General features: G+C 44.1%; 1 protein-coding gene across 1 annotated transcript; it reads right to left on the bottom strand.

The window, feature by feature from the left end:
- Nucleotides 1-2,532: 2,532 nt before the first annotated feature.
- LITAFD (LITAF domain containing) lies at nt 2,533-6,820 on the bottom strand (the record flags this gene model as incomplete). The annotated part of the gene is made up of 4 exons (XM_082490723.1): nt 2,533-2,641; nt 3,107-3,266; nt 4,417-4,482; nt 6,715-6,820. 4 exons carry the CDS (start codon nt 6,818-6,820, stop codon nt 2,533-2,535), a joined length of 441 nt encoding a protein of 146 aa, XP_082346849.1.
- Between the last annotated feature and the right edge of the window lie 10,333 nt (nt 6,821-17,153).

The raw sequence follows: 17,153 nt of genomic DNA, 5'->3' as shown, positions 1-17,153 counted from the left end.
ATTTTAAAAGGGATGTGTGAAACGGTACAAAACGCGTTGGGCTGACATCTGCTTGGCTGCTTGTGGATTCAGTCGTTGTGGTGTTATTTCCCGTTGGGTCCGAGGAGGTCGGGTCGGCAGGAGGGGAGTTAGTGACCCCGCCGGCGTGTGGGAGCCGGGCGGGTGCTGCGGGAACGGCCGCCCGGGCTGGGCCGGGCCGGGCCGGGCCGGGCGGTGTTGGCCCTGGGCCTCACGCAGGGCTGTGTGCGGAGTCAGCGTAAAAGCTCCTTCAGAGAAATACCTCTGGAGAAACCGCACTACCCAGCCTGTAGTCCTCTTAGAGGTTGTGTCTGAATATATAAAATATAAAAATAGTCCAAACACAGATAATGGGCAGTGGGTTTCCAAGTGGTTTACTTTGCCGGCCTGCTGTGCCTGCGCCCTGCGGACGGCCAGCGGAAGGCCGTGTGACACGGGGTCCCTCCGGCACTGAACCCCAGTTTGGGCTTGGCCGCGCTGATCAGCGTCACTGGGTGTCGGAGCTGCAGGTCGGTGGAGGGCTGGATCCCAAAATCTGTCTGCTTTGCTGCCGCCGGCAGCAGCTTTCCTCAGCGGCGTCTCGTGGGTTTGCCGCTCTTGTGCGGCAGCGCCGTGCGTCTGTTGGGGTTGTGCTGCCCTGGCACGGCCGTCGTCCGGCTCTCTGCACCGGCTGCATTTCCCTGGAAAATCGGCTCTTGGCCGTTTTTAGTTACGCTGAGGTAAGTGCGCGGCCTTCGGTCCCCCTTCCCCGCCCGGGGCCGCCGTCCCGCTGCAGCAGTGCCGCCCGCCGGAGAGCCGCCGCCACTGCAGCCGCCGCCGGGCGCCGTGAGGGGAGTGGCGGGAAAGGCGGCGGGCGGCCCGTGCCCCTCAGCCGCCAGGGCCCGCCGCGCCCGGCAGCGGTTTGGGCTGTGCCACCGCTGAAAGTCTGTCATGGTTTTGTGTGAAAACGATAGGAAAGGGCGCAGGTGAACGATATGTGAGTGAAAAAGAATGACTTGTAAGGGCGCTGGGCCACTGGCTGCAGCGGGACGTTTCCCCGGCGGGGCCCGGGCCGGGGCCGGCAGCGCGGTGGGGCCCTGCCGGCGGCGGCGGCTCTGGCGGGACAGCCCCTTCGGTTGTCGCGGGTCTCCGTGTGGCAGTTGCCGAGGGAGCCCTTTGTGCGTAGCGGCGGCGGCAGCTGCGGGGTGCACAAGGCCGGCAGACCTGTGCTGCGGCGGGCCCTGGCCTGAGGCGATCTCCAGGGCTCTGGAGTCACTATTGCCAATAGCTGTTAAGGGACACGGTAGGCTTTTTGTGGCTTGAATTGACCAAACAGCTAAAGCAAAGAGTTTGAGCAAGCTTAATGTCGGGCTAAGTGGGAAGTTTTAAAAGTTTTTAAGTTCTTTTGACTGTGTGTTACCCAGAGACCCCTCACAGCGCGGGCCGGTGGCCGTGGCGGTGCCCCGTGGTGGAGCAGCGGCCCGAGCACTCCTGCCACGCAACCTGCAATAGCTCTGGTACTAACGTGAAAATATTGATGATGATAAAACATTGAAATACAGGGTTTTCTTCTATTCTGCTTATCTTTGCAGCCAGCAATAAGCAGCTGCTGCTGTCAGTGTTGAGCAGGGTCTAGGCACCTTCAGGCACAGAGATTTGATTTTACAAGATAAGCGGCTTTGGATGAGACCTGTAAAAATTCTCTGTAAAGTGTAAAGCCAAGTAAGTCTTTGTTTGTGAGATGATGCACGGCAGTGGGAAAGCAGAGAGGTTAAATGAGGGCCTTGTGTTGTGATGTCGGTGACTTTTTTTCAAGCTTGTGCTTGCTGATTTTTCTTCTTTACATTTTGGCTTTTGGTTCTTGGTTTGTTAATGTAAATGGGGTGCCCCAGTCTGACCTGCGTCTCCACTCTGAATGCAAAGGGTCATGGAAGCAATGCAGACAGGAGATGTTTTGCCAGTATTGCTAACAATAACAGGTTTATTTTTGTACCGCAAGGTATAACACATTAAAGATAGTCTCATAACTTAGTGTTTTGTTAATAAATAATCAGCTACGCTGTACCATCTGCAGCCCTGCAGGGGTAGGTCCCATTCAAAGAAGAGCAGAGAGAAATGAAATCCCGACCAGTCAGTTCCAGTGCATAGAAGGTAAGTGCTTCTCTAAAATGTGCATGTCCAAACCTCTTGGTTACTGGTGGGTTGAAAAGGCCAGAAGAGTCTGTGTCCCAGCCGGGCTGGAGACTTGAAAGTAGTAGTAGTAACGCTGCAGTACTCTCTAGCTGGTCACTTCACAGCTTGGGGCAGTGATTCAAACAAGCATAAATTCAAGTGATGCTGTAAATTAGTCTTCACGGCTTTTTGTTTTAAAGTCAGTCCAGCCATGTGATGGTAAACTCCAGATGAATTCACCAGCAAGGGAGCTGCAGAACCTAAGCCTACTCCTATATGTTTCCTAGTGGTAGTTTTATGTGTAGAATCTTACGCCATTAGGAAACAGAGACTTGACATCATCCGGTTGCATAAACTTTGTTTCTATAGTCTTTTGTATCTATAAATATGAAAGTGGCAGCATGGGCAGTAATGGTCTGCGTCCTTGAAGATCCTTACGAAAAAAGGTACGAAACAGCATCCAAAACAGCACCTACAGCCAAAGAGATGGACATGGAATGGTTTACTAACTTTCTGCTGGTTACATATGTGCTTTTTCTCTGCCTTATTCCATCTGTCTTTTCGCTGCATGAATTCATTTCATTCCCAAGTCTCTTAATGTTGAAAGTATCTTCCAAAAAATTAACCGTCTTCACTGCTAGCATGTTATGCATTAGTCTGATTCTGAGCCTGATTCTAAGTTACAGTAAGGAATTAGACAATGTTGTACTAACTTTTGCCTGTCTTATGAAAAGTAATAATGTACTTGGTTAAATTTGACAAGTTTGCATCCCCAGTAGCCATGATGATCGTATCTAGAATGGACAGAATGACTTCTTTTCAAGTAGACTAGAAGGACAAACTGTCTATATAAGCACTAGCTAGAACTTTTATTTTTTAATTACCCTTTTTTAACCTTCTGCTATGAAGAATCTTCAAAGTATACATGAAAGCTTACCCAACCATACACAAGCTGGTGCACAGAAGGTAAGACAGTCTGCCCAGTCTGTAGGTGACCTGTGTGGTGATGTGCTGGCGGCAGGAAGGACATATTGTGGATGTTGGTTTGCTTGAGAAGATTCCGGCTACAATGATCGGAGGTTGAGACACCAAGTAAACTGAGTTTGAGAGGAAATGAGAAATTAGAAGCACGGGAAATCTTTTGCAAGTTATAAAGTTTTAATTGGAGAATGTATGTTCTTAACACAGCTATTCTAGGGGTGCCTATGTTACTATTATTGATTTCAAGTATATTCGTGAGAACCACTGTACTGCTTGTTTGGTGTATCCCAATATGTTGCTTCTATGAGCAGCCAGTATTTACTCGGATAAGGACGTAAACAGAGAATTGCCTATGGGATAATCCCCATAGTCAGGCAGTCTCCACCACCCACTGGCGGATGGGCTCTGACATTGAGAATTTATCTTCTGATATTTAAAATAATATGAAAATGCATGTTCTCCCTGAAGAGATTTGAAGGATATAGTGGAGTTCTCTGGGTCAACTTTTCAGTAGTTAAAAGAAATCCATCAAAGTAGTTACTCTGTCATACAAATGTCATCAGCCCGATGCTGGTGCTCTCCCCAGTAAGTAAAGTCTGTAGCTTCCCTTGTGTTTTTTCAGTCTGGACCTGACTCTCTCATACTCCTTGAGGGGCACGCCCCTTGTAGCTAGATAAAGGGTATTTTTTCAGAAATGTTTTCAGTGAGAAGTGCCATTTTAAGCATCCTAAAACGAGTTTAGAGTACATTGACGCTGTAGCCTGAAGCAAAACTTCGGGAGTGGGAAGATATCGTCTGTTAGATAGGTGGGATATAGCATATCTGAGTTTAATTGCCTTCTGGTCTTAGGGATTTTTAAAAATGTATGTCTCCTTCCCTTCTGTAAGAGATGTTATTTGACTGTTCTTTGAAGCCTTTCCCCAGTGTCTCCTGTGAGCTTCTCCACTTCCATAAAGGTGACTAGAACAGGAACAATGAATACACTGGATTTACAGTGATTTGTTCTGAAAGTCCTAGCTCCTAGTTAGTTTAAAAAAAAAAAAAAAAAAGGTGTTTTTATAGATTGGCTAATGCTGGAAAAATTAGTCTAAGTCTTTCATCTTAGTTTATCTTCCAACATTTCTAGGGAAACTTTCCAGCCTCTTGGATTGTGATTGGATCAGAAAACTCCATCTTCTCTGTTGATTTTAAAAATAAAACCATTTCACTTTTGTTAGCATGTAGAACCCATGACCATTGTCAGAAATGCAGTCCCCTGGCACTTACCTGGTTGCTCAAGGGTGGCTGTTTCTCGATAGGAGTAAGGTGGTGGAGAAGGATACTCATAACCCCCTATGCAAAGAAAAACAGGGCAAAAAGTAAAAATGCATATACTTATTATGTCTCTTGAAAGCCGCATTTGGAGTCTGATGAGAAGCTGCATGGGGAGGTGCCTCGCAGGGGGGGCCTGACATGGGTCAGTGAAGTACAGGACAGGGAAAAAATGCTACTGAATTGTTTCATGGATTTTCTTTTAAAGCCAAAAGAGCCTGCAGTGACTAGCTAGTCTCACTTTCTATATTACATAAGCTGAGAAACCAAATCATTTTTTCAACACAAAGGCAGTAATCGCATTTATTCCAGCATAACATTGGACTGATACTTGGTTTTAATTTAAGGACTCCATTGATAAAGGATCTGCGGTACCTCTAACTAGTTTCAATGCTTACGACCCTTACTATTAGTATTTAGAGCCTTTTTTCTAATTTGAATTTTATCTGCCCTCAGCTTCCAGCCAAGTAACATCATCATACCCTTTGTTCTAGAAAAAAGTTAAAGATTTTTTCCTTTTGTTGTGGATAAGGGAAAAAGGAAGCTGGTGACTAAGATACCTCGTGCTTTTTTAGTTCTTTTACTATCTTACAGATGAAAATGCAGTCAGCCTACCTGACTGTGAAATGAATGTCTTAAATACATTTGTGAACACATTCAAATAAAACTTTACAGCCAGCTGGCATGGATGTGGTATCAAACTACCAGACTGGTCTGAAGCAGGAGGACAGTCCCTATGAAAAGTCTTGTTTGGTCAAGCCCGCACAGCGTCAGAGAAGCCTTCACCCGCAAGCAGAGCAGCCCTGGCATGGGAGTCCAGCCTGCACTGTTGAGCCTTTCAGAAACACTGTGAGTCCAACTAGGGAATAAGCCCACAGGGATACAAAATGGGATACAAAACTGGAATTTTCCAGAGTGGGACAATGATAAAGTTGAAAAAATGTTACTCATTTCCTTGAACGGCTTGCGAGAAGTGGTAGAGATTTGCAATGGCATTTTTGGGTTTAATGGTGGTGCTGGTGTGTTTAGTTTTGGGGTGGTGTTTGGGGTTTTGGTTTTGGGGTTTTTGTTTGTTTGTTTGTTTTTTGTTGGAGGTGGGCTTATTTGTAGAAACCCAAATTTGTAAAAAAAATAAAAGTAAAGAATTTCCTGATCTAGAAGAGGAATGTGCTTAGTACAAGCGAGTGGTCACTTGACGTGTTTTTGTGAAGGACCTGCTTCCTGTGCAAGGACAAGACACTGCAACTCAGTGTTAGGTGTGTTGAGTGCCTGTCCCTTGGTTGAGTAGCTCACAAGTGAGACTTTTTCTCCGCAACCTCTTGCAAAATCTTCTGAGTTTAGAAAGAGGCTAAAGAGGTCTTTGAAGACAAACATTTTTACAGAGAGTGCTGATCAGAGTAAAATGCTCTGAAAATGAGTCCAGTTTAGAGGCCCAGTACTGACAGGTCTAGCCTTGCCAGTCACCTTCTGACTTCCCGTTCTGGTTTCGGCTGCAGTTCTGCCTGGTGAACAGCAATTTCCTCAATAGCAGGAAGGTAACAAAGGTAAAATCACTGATATCTCAGTGTGTCTTTCAATGAGTGTAGGCTCAAACAGGCAGAAGACAGTGTGTTGATAGATACTTGTGTAGGTGTGAGAGCAATGCCTGGTTTCAGAGCGAAAAGCCAACCCCAGCAGAGCAGCAGTTGTCGATGCTGCTTGCAGTCATTGAGCTGAATTGCCAACACTTCAGTCATGCTGTGTCTCCATGAGACAGCAATTGGGGGTGTTGGTATAGAACCTGGCTGCAGGACTAGGTCATCTATGGGCGGGCAGCTCTGGGCAGCAGGAGCATTTGGGAAAGGGCCAGTCCTCTGGAAAACTAGATTACAGTTTAAGCAAGACATAACCTGTCCATGTACGAAGTTTGCTGTCTGAACATTTGCTCATTAGGAATCTGAAATTATTGTAGAGATAGAACTGCGATTCCTTTTCCAATAAAGCATGTGTTGTTAGAAAAAATAATAACTACACCAACAAAAATTGTTTTTGACATTTTAAGTGATGTCCCTGTTAGGAGATCCTGCCAGCTTGCCTACCCCAACCCTGGGTTTTCTATGCTGGCACAGGCACTTTCTAAACCCATTGTGTCCTGGCAAAGCTGGGCCCCTTATGAGCTGGTTCAGTTACACTCTGGAAACCGACTATCAATGTTTGCCACACAACTGCCAAGAGGATTCTCTTTCCAAAACCCTCCCGGCGAAGCCTGCTTACCCTCTTGGCTGCAGTACTCTGGTGCGGAGGGTTCTTGCGTGTAGGATTCATGGTGTGGTTCATACATAATCATAGGAATTTCCACACGTCCCTTCTCACTAGGCATCTCTGCAGTTCACCTGCCAAAAGTAGCACAAAATAAAATCTTCTGTAAGTGACTTTCAGTGCCCTGTATTTGTCAGTTTCTGCTTCTGTAATTCCTAGTTCTCACACTCAGATTTTACTTAGAGGAAAATTAGCAGTTCTCATATTCTGGCTTTTTTTATAGACCAAAGTGCAGTCAGTTCCTGTTGCACTTCGTGATGAGGAAGATGGGAAGGGAGAGCAGAAAAATACTACCTTTATATATTTCTTTGTGCTGGAAAGCTAAAAATGTTCCTCCAGAAAACACGCTATTCAAAGTGTGTGAACTTGTGACCGAAAGTGTTACCTTTGCAGAAAAGTTAACCTAATTTTTTTCTATGGATTGTCAAAATAATCAGGGAGGGTAAGAGCACACTTTGGAGCACCTGTGGAAAACCTTCATGTGTCATTAAGTTAGAGCCTGCAACAGTGCAACCAGTGGCAATTCAGATCTGTCTTCCGTCGGATTATTGTGCAACCTTATCATCATTACCATGACCAGTTTTGTACTGTGAAACTATTGTCTCATCAGTAGTGTGACAGGCTTTTGTTGGGCAAGATCATTATTAAATATGACTGCGCTGCCTGAGGCTCTGAACAAGATCAGACCACAAAATATGTGTGTTTTGCAGGTGTTAGCAGGAACAGTTCTTCTCAATAAATGAGAGTGGGAGGAGGAGGACACAGCTGGAGACATGTGTTTGTATTGCTGTAAGTGGAATGGTGTTAATACTGATTCAAGGGACAGCTAGGAATAATTAACTGGTTCATTTCCTACTAATGTTAGCCATAGGAGTCCTTTGCAGAAAAAAGTTACAGCCTTTTGCACAGGTCAGTAAGGAAGGGCAGTTAGGGGGGAAACAGGAGCAAAGATGTTTGTGAAGAGCTGCTGAATGAGTCTGGTGCAGGTTTACTGGCTGCTCAGGTCCTTGCAGTCCAGCTAAATGTCCTGTGTCACTGTGCAGACGCCTTCTGGTTTGGATCAGGATTGTGCCTGTCTCACCTGCTCACTGGTGTTGCAAAAGTGAGGGGTTATATTGTTAAGACTCACTTGGATAAACAAATAGAGACTGAGAAATGTAACATTTGGCAAGTCAGCACAAGCTGCCTGAGTATGTGAGGTCAAACTGCAGTAGGATAGAAATTGCTGAACAAGGCAAGGTGGTCTCAACAGATCTGTTTACAAGGTGTGTTGGAGGACAATATGTATGGGGGAGGCTACAAGAGTGGGGATTAGCTGAGATAAAGCATCAGTTCTGTTACGGAGGAAGAGAAGGAGGAATTTGAAAATATCACTAGGGAAGAAGTGATGTAATTTTCACAAATTTGGATGAATGGGAAGTGATATGGAAAACAATAGTAGAATGAATAATAAAGGGAATAGGTGGGATGGTGTGGAGAAAAATTCAGAAATATGGCATTGGCCACGTTAAGGCCAAAGATGCTGGAGCAAATTACTAATATATGGATTGGAGAGGAGGGATGGGGAAAAGTGCATCTCGGCATACTTGTTATAAAGAAGCTAAAATAGGTGATTTGGAGTGTCAGCGGTGTTAATAGGCCATTGTTGAGGTTTCGTGAGGATCCCACTGAGAAGAAAAACGAAAAGCGGAGAATCAAGAGAACTTGGGTAAGGTGAAGCTATGAGAGCCAAAGGAGAGTAATAATCTACAGAGAAGAAAGACAGTGTGTCAGTAGTAACTGTGGATTCAGGAGTGTGCTGATGGACAGTATTGCATTAGCCAGTGTTGGCCAAGGGCTGCTTCCTTGGGACAAGGATCGGTGGGCAAAATTATAGGGAGTCTCTTCAATTTTTTGGCTTATTGCTATCTTGGTACTTAAACACCATACACTAAGTACTGGGTGGGTTCATGTGACATTTCTGCTGAATTCATCTCACTGTGAAACAGGAAAAGAGGAAAGGGTTTTTGAATTTCATCCTGTGACTGTAGGCCCAGGCAAAAGGCCTGTCATGAGGCACAGAGTAGGAGGGAATAATAATGGTTAACACAGTGAGAGAGTTGCAAGTTAACAGCTGAATGCAAGCAAACACTGACTAATCCTTGCTCCACCCAGTGAGGTGTTAGTGTAATACTGCCAGTTAAATGTATAGGACAAGAGATGCAGAAGTGAATCAGCAGCAGAGCCAGGAATAGTGTGGGAGTCCCACTGAATGCCAGGTTTGTGTTTGATCCAGAGTCATCAATGACAGAAGCTGTGGGCCTTAGGCTGTTGATGAAGTTGGTGCCCTGAATTTGCTTGCTTTCGTTATGTCGGTTTTGTGGTATGTGCTTCTCATAGTGCTGCCACTAGCTCTGTGTGTTGTGATGGAGGACCTGCCCCAGAGCACATGAGCTGGGAGAACTGGATGGGCAGCTGGGCCTCAGCTTCTGCAGAAGCTTCTTCAGCCTGCCTGGGAGAAAGTACCAGGGGGTTAGATACCCTCTGCGCCTGAATGCTGCAAGTCCAGAGGTCCAGGAAAGGCATTCTCTAGGGTGTTTCATGCAGGTCAGTAGACCCTTTTATTTGGCATGTAAGTGGTTACTGTCAGTTCTTGGCTGCAACCATGCCTGTGATGTCTGAGAGCTCTTTGGGGCTGTGACCCCTGAACCTGTAAGTGTTATTGCCACAAATTAGAGCTAGAGACTTTCCTCTCCTCTCTCAGATGCAATCTTCTGCTGGAGAGGAAGTATGGGAGAGAACAAACAGTGTTAGTAGCCCTGTAGGAAAAAGTCAAAAGGAGAAATATTGGGCAGCAGTTCCTGAGGAGCAGAAGATGTCCTATAAACTCCCCTCCAGAAACCAGTAACATATAGAAGGCCCCTGCTTAATAGCTGGGGAGGTGGTGTAAGTTGTCTTCTCTGCAGTCGCACTGAGTAAATGGAGCTCTCTGCAAGGGCAGAGCAGACCCTTGTGCACTCCTGAAGTGGGGGCTTGGTTTATGTGAAACAGTCATGATTGAGTCAAGCAACTATAAGCTGTTTGATTTGCAGGCAGAAGTGTATAGTCCCAGGGACACAGAAACAAGTCTGTGTCTTCTCTTCTCTGCAGTCTCCGTCTGTTCTCCATATGGGTATAATCGGTTTGCACTGGAAAAAAAAGCTAACTTTAAGTCCTGTGGAAATGGGTATTAAAAAAAAAGGCAAATCACACCCTGAGGCGTATGCACAAAGAGCCAATTCAGGGAAAGGAAGGTGGAAGTGACAAAGACTTTATGTTCCAGGAAGGGCATATCCTAGGGGAGAATGGGCAACGACAGTTTCCATCATCTTCCTCTGGATTTGCTCCAGGCACTTGTGTTCTGGTGTGAAGAGCAGTCCTCATGCAGCCAAGCAAAGCTGCTGAATGGTGAAATTCCAAGGCAGGGCCCCACTCTCCAGCTCTCACCCACACCTCTGCATGTTCCCTTCCAAACATACCTGATGGCTAAATAATCCCACAGATGAGAGTAGTTCAACCTGTGCCTGCAAAGAAGCACAGGCACTGTCATTTGGTGCTTTGTGAAGGGGAAACTGAGACACATGGAGGACAATCTTTTCAGGACACCTGTCAGAGTTGTCATTTGGCCTCCTATGTATGGTTCAAATAGTTGAAAAGAGTACGATGACTTCCCTCCCCTCTTTATGGTATTTTTTAGAAAGGTTTTTTGGGTGCTGCATGTTCGCAGTGGTGTGCAGAGAGACAGTCCTATCCGTGCAAATCATTTTTCACCTTTCAGAAAAACTTTTTCCAGTTTGGTTTCAAGTTCACTGGAAATATGCTTTTCCCACAAACACTTCTTCAAAGGCGACATTGTGGTATTTGAAATGGAAGCATTCATGAGCCTGAAGAGTCTCGTGGGATTTGTGTCCGTTTTGACCTAGGTATAGCTCAGCTCAGCAGAAGACAAACTGGGAGCTACTCGACAGTCATTTCAGAAATCTCATTATTTGAGTGCTAATGCATCTTTGTTTTAGTCTTATGAGCCTGTGCCAATGAAGTATTTACAGTTTCATTTGAAAATTGAAGTTCATTGCAGTACTAATTCTTCTCCATTCAGATTCAGAAATTATGGTCTGAAAAGGAGAGTAGGCAGATGGGATTTGGCAGGTGCATGTTTGTCAGAGTCCAGGTAACATATCTTGGTGTTCTGTTCTGTTGCAGTTCTTCCTCAGAAGTAGATTGACCTAGTTAAAAAAATGATGTGGTACTTCTGTGAAAGCTGATCAAGATTTACTAATCTTTTTATTATTATTATTATTATTAAACTGAGGCTTATTTTAGCAAGAAGGTTAATTGTTGGTCTCATACTGCAGACTCCAAATGAAGTTTCTAAAAAGTTTTCAAAAGTGCTTGGCACTGGCCTATGTCTATTCCAGCTGAAGCAGTGGAGCTGCTGCCAAGACCCAGACGTGGATGTAACAGCACAAAATACCTTCTGGGAGCAGAGGAGAAAATGTAGGGACAACTTGGATATGTGAGAGAGGGACTAAAGTTGCAAAGGGCTTTTTCTGTGCCCCGTCTGTACTACAGCTGGCAATAAGGGCTGGATCAGTATCATATCATCTGGCAGGAGGTTATCATATTTGGCTATCACATCATGTACCAGGATGGCATCCAGAATCCTAGGCAGGACAGGAAGCAGTGACTTTATAAGAAAAGTGTTTAATCTCCATTCCAGCTCCAGCTGATGTCAGTGTGGGATTTGCCATTGACTTCAGTAAGAGTGGGTTCAGAGACAGAAAAAAGGGAACATGGCATTTGGGAGGAAACATTGATTTGGGTATTTGAAGAAGATAGGGTAATACATTCAAAAGTTTTGTATTTTGGAAGATTAACCTTAAAACATTATAGTAAGCGATCTTCAAATTTCATGGGCATGTGGAAGTACAGCAGTTTTCACCAGTGATCTGCTGGCTTGTAGGATACTAACCCAAAGGCTTTCAGTTTCCTGTAATGTGTTCTTGTTCTCCTCTCAACACTAGTTCAATGTTTTCTTGGGCATTTAGCCCTTCCAGCTCCATTTATGAGACTTTCAATTTCTGCTATTTTAGAGAGTGACCATAAAATACCATTGCTGACATGCAATTGCATCTGTGGCTTGAACAATATCGAGTGCCTCTGTTTTACTTTATTGAAGCAGTTAATTGTAGTTTTCAGCTAGCGATGAATTCCTCAATGGAGAGATCTTTTCCCTTTAGTCCTGAGTTGGTCGTTTATGGTAACATTCACAATATGCTGAGGCTTTTCAGATAGTTCCAACTCTAATACAGATAAACGAAGAGTTGGGGAGCAACATGCAGGTATTTGTTTATTCTTGTTCTTAAAATAGAAGCAGATGACTGCTGGCAGCAAATTAAAAGTTGGACATCAAAAAGTATTCAGGATGTCCGAAATAGACAATCTTTTCAATGACATGAAGGTTGCTCTGCCAATTCCCCATTCTTACTCCCAAATTTCATTTTTAGTCCTACGGTTATTCTGGCTTTTAAGGCTGTGTCAGGCTACCAGCTTCCTTTCTCAAATGGAGAGGATGTAGCTAGGGGGGATTCAACTGAATATGAAACGTATTTCTTGTTGCAAACTCTTCACCTGGTTCCATTGGCTTGTCAGTTGACTGCATTGACTCACTAGCCAATATGTAAAGTCACTGCTTGAAGTGGTCGTGGAAGAAGTTGGTTGTTCATCTGTTGAAGTCATCAGGATGTTTTTGTCATTGAGCCAAGGAGTTGGGCAGAACTCAGAAAGTCACTGTGTAGATACTGCTCCTTTTGTGTGGAAAGGGAGATATTTATGTGTAATCCAAGTCCCCATGGGTTACATGGAAGTTTAGAGTAAAATGAGCATAACCGTTGCTCACAAAATCAGGAGGAAGCATATACTGAAGAGTGAAATGTTGGTGAACTGAGCTCTGCTGAGAAAGAAAGAGCTCTTTGCTTTTGCCATTTTGCAGAAAGAGATTTGGAAGGATTTGGGTTTGTCTTGTTGTTTTGTTTTGTTTTCTAAAGTGCAACCTAATGTTTGTTTTCTGTGATGTGCACCGGAGGGCTGGTTGCCCGGTTATTGGGCTTGCGCAGGCAGCTGCAGCGTTTGCGCGTGCCGATAGGCAGCCTGGCCCTGCCTACGTGGACTCACAAGGCTGCAGGATAGACAGGGACTCCCTGGATTTTCCAGTCCTGTCCCAAGTCAGACATTTATGTTAGGTTATTCCTTCGTGAAGGGAGCTCCAGTCTATAATTTAGTATATTTACTGCTCCTGTTGCTCTCACCTCTAAAGGAGTTGAAAATACTGTAAACTTTCACAAACCTTCTAGCCTAAAATTATTCATGGTAGTTTATTCCTGTTTGTTATTATGCCAGCATCATGCTTTTATAGGAAAACCTTCTCCCCTCGACACAGCCCAGAGAACATTCCTGTCTCTCTGCAGCCTTTCCTTCACAGGTCTAAGCAAGCTTGCTGAGTCCTTCTCAGTTCTGTACAGTGAATTCATCCTTCTTGGCCATGAGTGGCCAATGAGCTCTGTCCTCAGCCTATATTATGGAATGAATGTCATATTTAATGGAAATGCTGTCTTTAGAATAATCCAGTAGCACTTTTTCCTTTTCCACAGCCACATAGTGCTGATGGTTTGTATTTATGCTGTCATTAACCAGTGGTAGGTCTTTCTCCTCCAATGTCACTTTGTACTAATGAACTCCCAGCCTGTAGCTGAAATTCCTGATGTAATTTTCTAAATGCACTGCTTTGTAGCATTATAATACATATGAATTCTGTCACAGCAGTTCTCTAGGTTTGATGATTCTGTGTAATAGATTTTTTGTTTCCACAATTTATTTCTTCATTCATACATTTTATTAGCCACTCCTATATTTCTGTCAAGGTTATTAATTAAAATACTGAATAAGCTCCATCACTGATTTCTGCGTTAACCTTTGATGCAAACCAGATACATCTCTTAAATCTTGTTCCTTAATTTATTGTTTGAAGTATAATCCCTTGCTTCCTTCAGATGACCAACTTCACTCATATTTAAAGGACCCTTATTTAAAGGACAAGCGCAGCTGGGCCCTGGGACTGCGTTAGAACTTGTCCCTCCCTAATTACCATTCCAAAAATAGAGTACTAACCGCTAAAAGGAAGCATTGTCCAGTGGTTTATGCATTAACCTGGACTGGGGGGGGGGGGGGGGGGGGGGGGGGGAAGATGGGTTCGGTTCCTGTTCTGCAACAGTGATGATGAGCAAATTAATTGGTCTTGGTTTTGCTCAGCTCTGTTGTATACGGAAGTGCTGTATCTGGGAGGCACTGCGACCTTCTGCAGTGACATGGTCCACATTTCATTATGCCTTGTCTTAAAACTTAAGCAAACAGCAGAAGACGGGAAATGCGAAGTTTAGATGCAGCCTTGCTAATGACACTGTTCTGTCTTTCATGCTCCCTTCTAGCTGTCAGAATTGAGGGCAGTCTTACACAATTGTTTCCAGCACTTCATCATTACCTTAAAATTTGATGTTTTCCATCTTTTCATTTAATTCTTTTAGGATTAACATTCCCTTACCAACAGCATTGGATCACAGGCAGTCAGCATTTCATTTATACCCATGTAAAAATAATGTCCATAACTTGTCCTTCAGTTGAAAACTGATAGAACAGATTAAGTAACATGTCATGTAGCATCTGGACCTGGTTTAGCAACTCTTAAAAAGTTGTTATGAACAAACATTCATTTGAAGAAAGCAGGTGTGTCCCTGCTAAGCCCTTTCCTATGGTGCATTAGTTTGACTTTCCATTCTTCTTACTGTTCTCATCTTTACCTTATCAGAAAGCTAGTGTTCCTATTTTCTATCTCTGGTCTGTTCTAGGAGAAAGTGAGAAAAATCTTTCCCTCCAGATTTTAGGAGCATGAGAGAGAGCTTACAGATTTTGAAAGTTTGACAATTTAATTATAAAGAGTTAACATTTACAACCGAGAGCCATGGGTGTCCTACTCTTCAAGCTCACTCTCTGGTTTAGTTCTTGCCACCTCCTTTTCCTTATTTCCTAAGGAGTAAACGTAGTATCGATCCTAAGTAATTTGAAAGCTCTTACCTTTAGGTAGCTCTGGCAGATCTGGAGCGCAAAACCTCTTCAAAGGCTGACCGCTTCATCCATGTCTTTGCAATGGGGCTGTGTCTAGGAAAGAAAGCAGCACACATGACCAGTGACATGACCTGCCGTCATGCCCCAGTAGCGTATCCAGTTGCAGACGTGAGCGAGTTGGATTGGTAGACAGTGTATAATTACCCCAGTTCACCACAGTCCCAGCCTACTGCTCACACCTGCTCTGCAGCAAAAGGAATGTTGTGTGACAGGCTTGTACCAGAGTTTTTTCATGAAGTTTTCTAATATCCTAGAAATTTTACTTCATGCTAACCTGAAAGCTAGATGAAGACAATTAGAAGCAGCATGGGTAAAACATGAGGACAGCAGAGACAAAAGTGTGTATCCTAACCCATTGTGCTTCTATACAAATCATCACAGAGAATTGATGGAAAGCCATAGGCACAGTTGTATGTGGGCTCTGATATTTTCTTATCAAAGTAAATTATCACTTTAACTTCCTGATGGATTAAGCGTTTGTGCTTAGATCAGCAAAGATATCTGTGCAGGGTGGTTACCATTGACATTATAGCTAGGGTATCCTTGGTAACTAGGTTTGTAGCTCAACTGGACTTTTTGTTAAATAGATGCTTTGTCTCTGTGGTGGGTTGACCTTGGCCGGCTGCCAGAAGCCCACCCAGACACTCTCACTGTCCTCCTCCACAGTACAGGGGATGAAAATAAGGTGGAAGTGTTGTTTGGTCAAGATTTTGCCCCATCATGGGCAAAACAGACTCGATTTAGGGAAAATTAACTTAATTTATTGTCAATTAAAATATATTTGGACAGTGAGAAACAAAGACAAAAACCTGAACACCTTCCCCAGACGCCACAGATTTGGCACCTCCAAGTATAATGGTGGCCACATGAACTTCTTAGTAAGGTTTGTTCTCGCTTCATCCAAACCCACTGCGAAACTGTTTCATGCAGACTGTTCTCCACAACAGGAGCTCATCCACAGTGCTCCTGACAAGGAGAGAGCATGATGCGTCGGGTTTGCCTTCGGAACTCATGTCGCCAGTCCAAAACACGCTGTTCACTCAGCTCCTGGGCCAACAAAGTCTTATTCAAAAAAGGGCTGCAGCAGTGCCAGAAACCCCTGACCTTGAGAGGTCAGGATTGCAAAATAGTTAGTAAAATAGTAAGGTACAGCTGAGAAACTGCCAATGGGAAAAGGAAGAAGATTGAACAGTTGAGTTTTCATGGCCCTTTTGTCACCATAACTTGGAAACTCTTTGAAACAGAGTTTTCTGTTAATGGATGGTGTTAATGATGAAAGCACATCGCCTGCCTCTAATCCAGACTTGAAGGACCAGGTCAGAGCACTTGCTCAGATTTGCTTCACTGGCAAAACTGGGGGCTCAGCACTTTGTACACTACACTACACTACACTACACTACACTACACTACACTACACTACACTACACTACACTACACTACACACATGCCATGATTTGCAGTCCACCACCATCAAAGTAGTTGTGGACTCCGCTGGCAAGAGCCACATCTCCAGGCTAAGCTAAAAATACAAAGGATGGCTGACAGTAACCGTGGCTGATCCTATTTTTGTGTTTCAAATTTTTGTGCTTTCACAGGTTTCCTATGTGATATTGGGCAAGTTGTTCACTCCTCTGCATTCTCTCTGTGTGAAAGGGATAAGAGACTGATCATAGTATTATTACACAACTTAATTTTAATAGAGATGATAAAATGCTGCTTTATTGAAACTGAAATAGTTTGCAGAGATGTATTATTTTGACATTTTCTCAGGAAAGGTTTTATTTCTCAGGGTTCACTGGTCGTTTCTGATGAGAGAGAAAGAAGATCACTCCTGTGCATATGGCTAAATATGGTATTGACTATATTTGATGAGGTTAAAAGTCAAGAGGTGTAGCTATAATGTATAAATACAACAGGTACTAAAGGGTGTTGAAGAGGCTGAAATATGGGATAAGTAAAAGGAGTGTGAGGAGGAAGGAGTGGGAGAGAGGAGCTGCTGTGGACTGACCACAACCCCCCAGTTCCCCTGTGCCACTCATGGTAGGGAGAGGAGTCAGGAGTGAAGCAGAGCCTGGGAGAGGGGGGAGCGAGGTTGTTGTGTTAATGTTGGTATTTGTGTTTCCCACTACCTGAAATTATTTATTTTAACTGGGAATGAATTATTTTTCCCCATGTTGAGTCTGTTTTGCCCGTGATGG

This window comes from Vanellus vanellus, assembly GCF_965231255.1.
Source record: "Vanellus vanellus genome assembly, chromosome: 14".
Classification (NCBI taxonomy): Eukaryota; Metazoa; Chordata; class Aves; order Charadriiformes; family Charadriidae; genus Vanellus; species Vanellus vanellus.
Note: the sequence above shows the minus strand (reverse complement) of the source record. Positions and strands in the feature narration are given on the sequence as shown.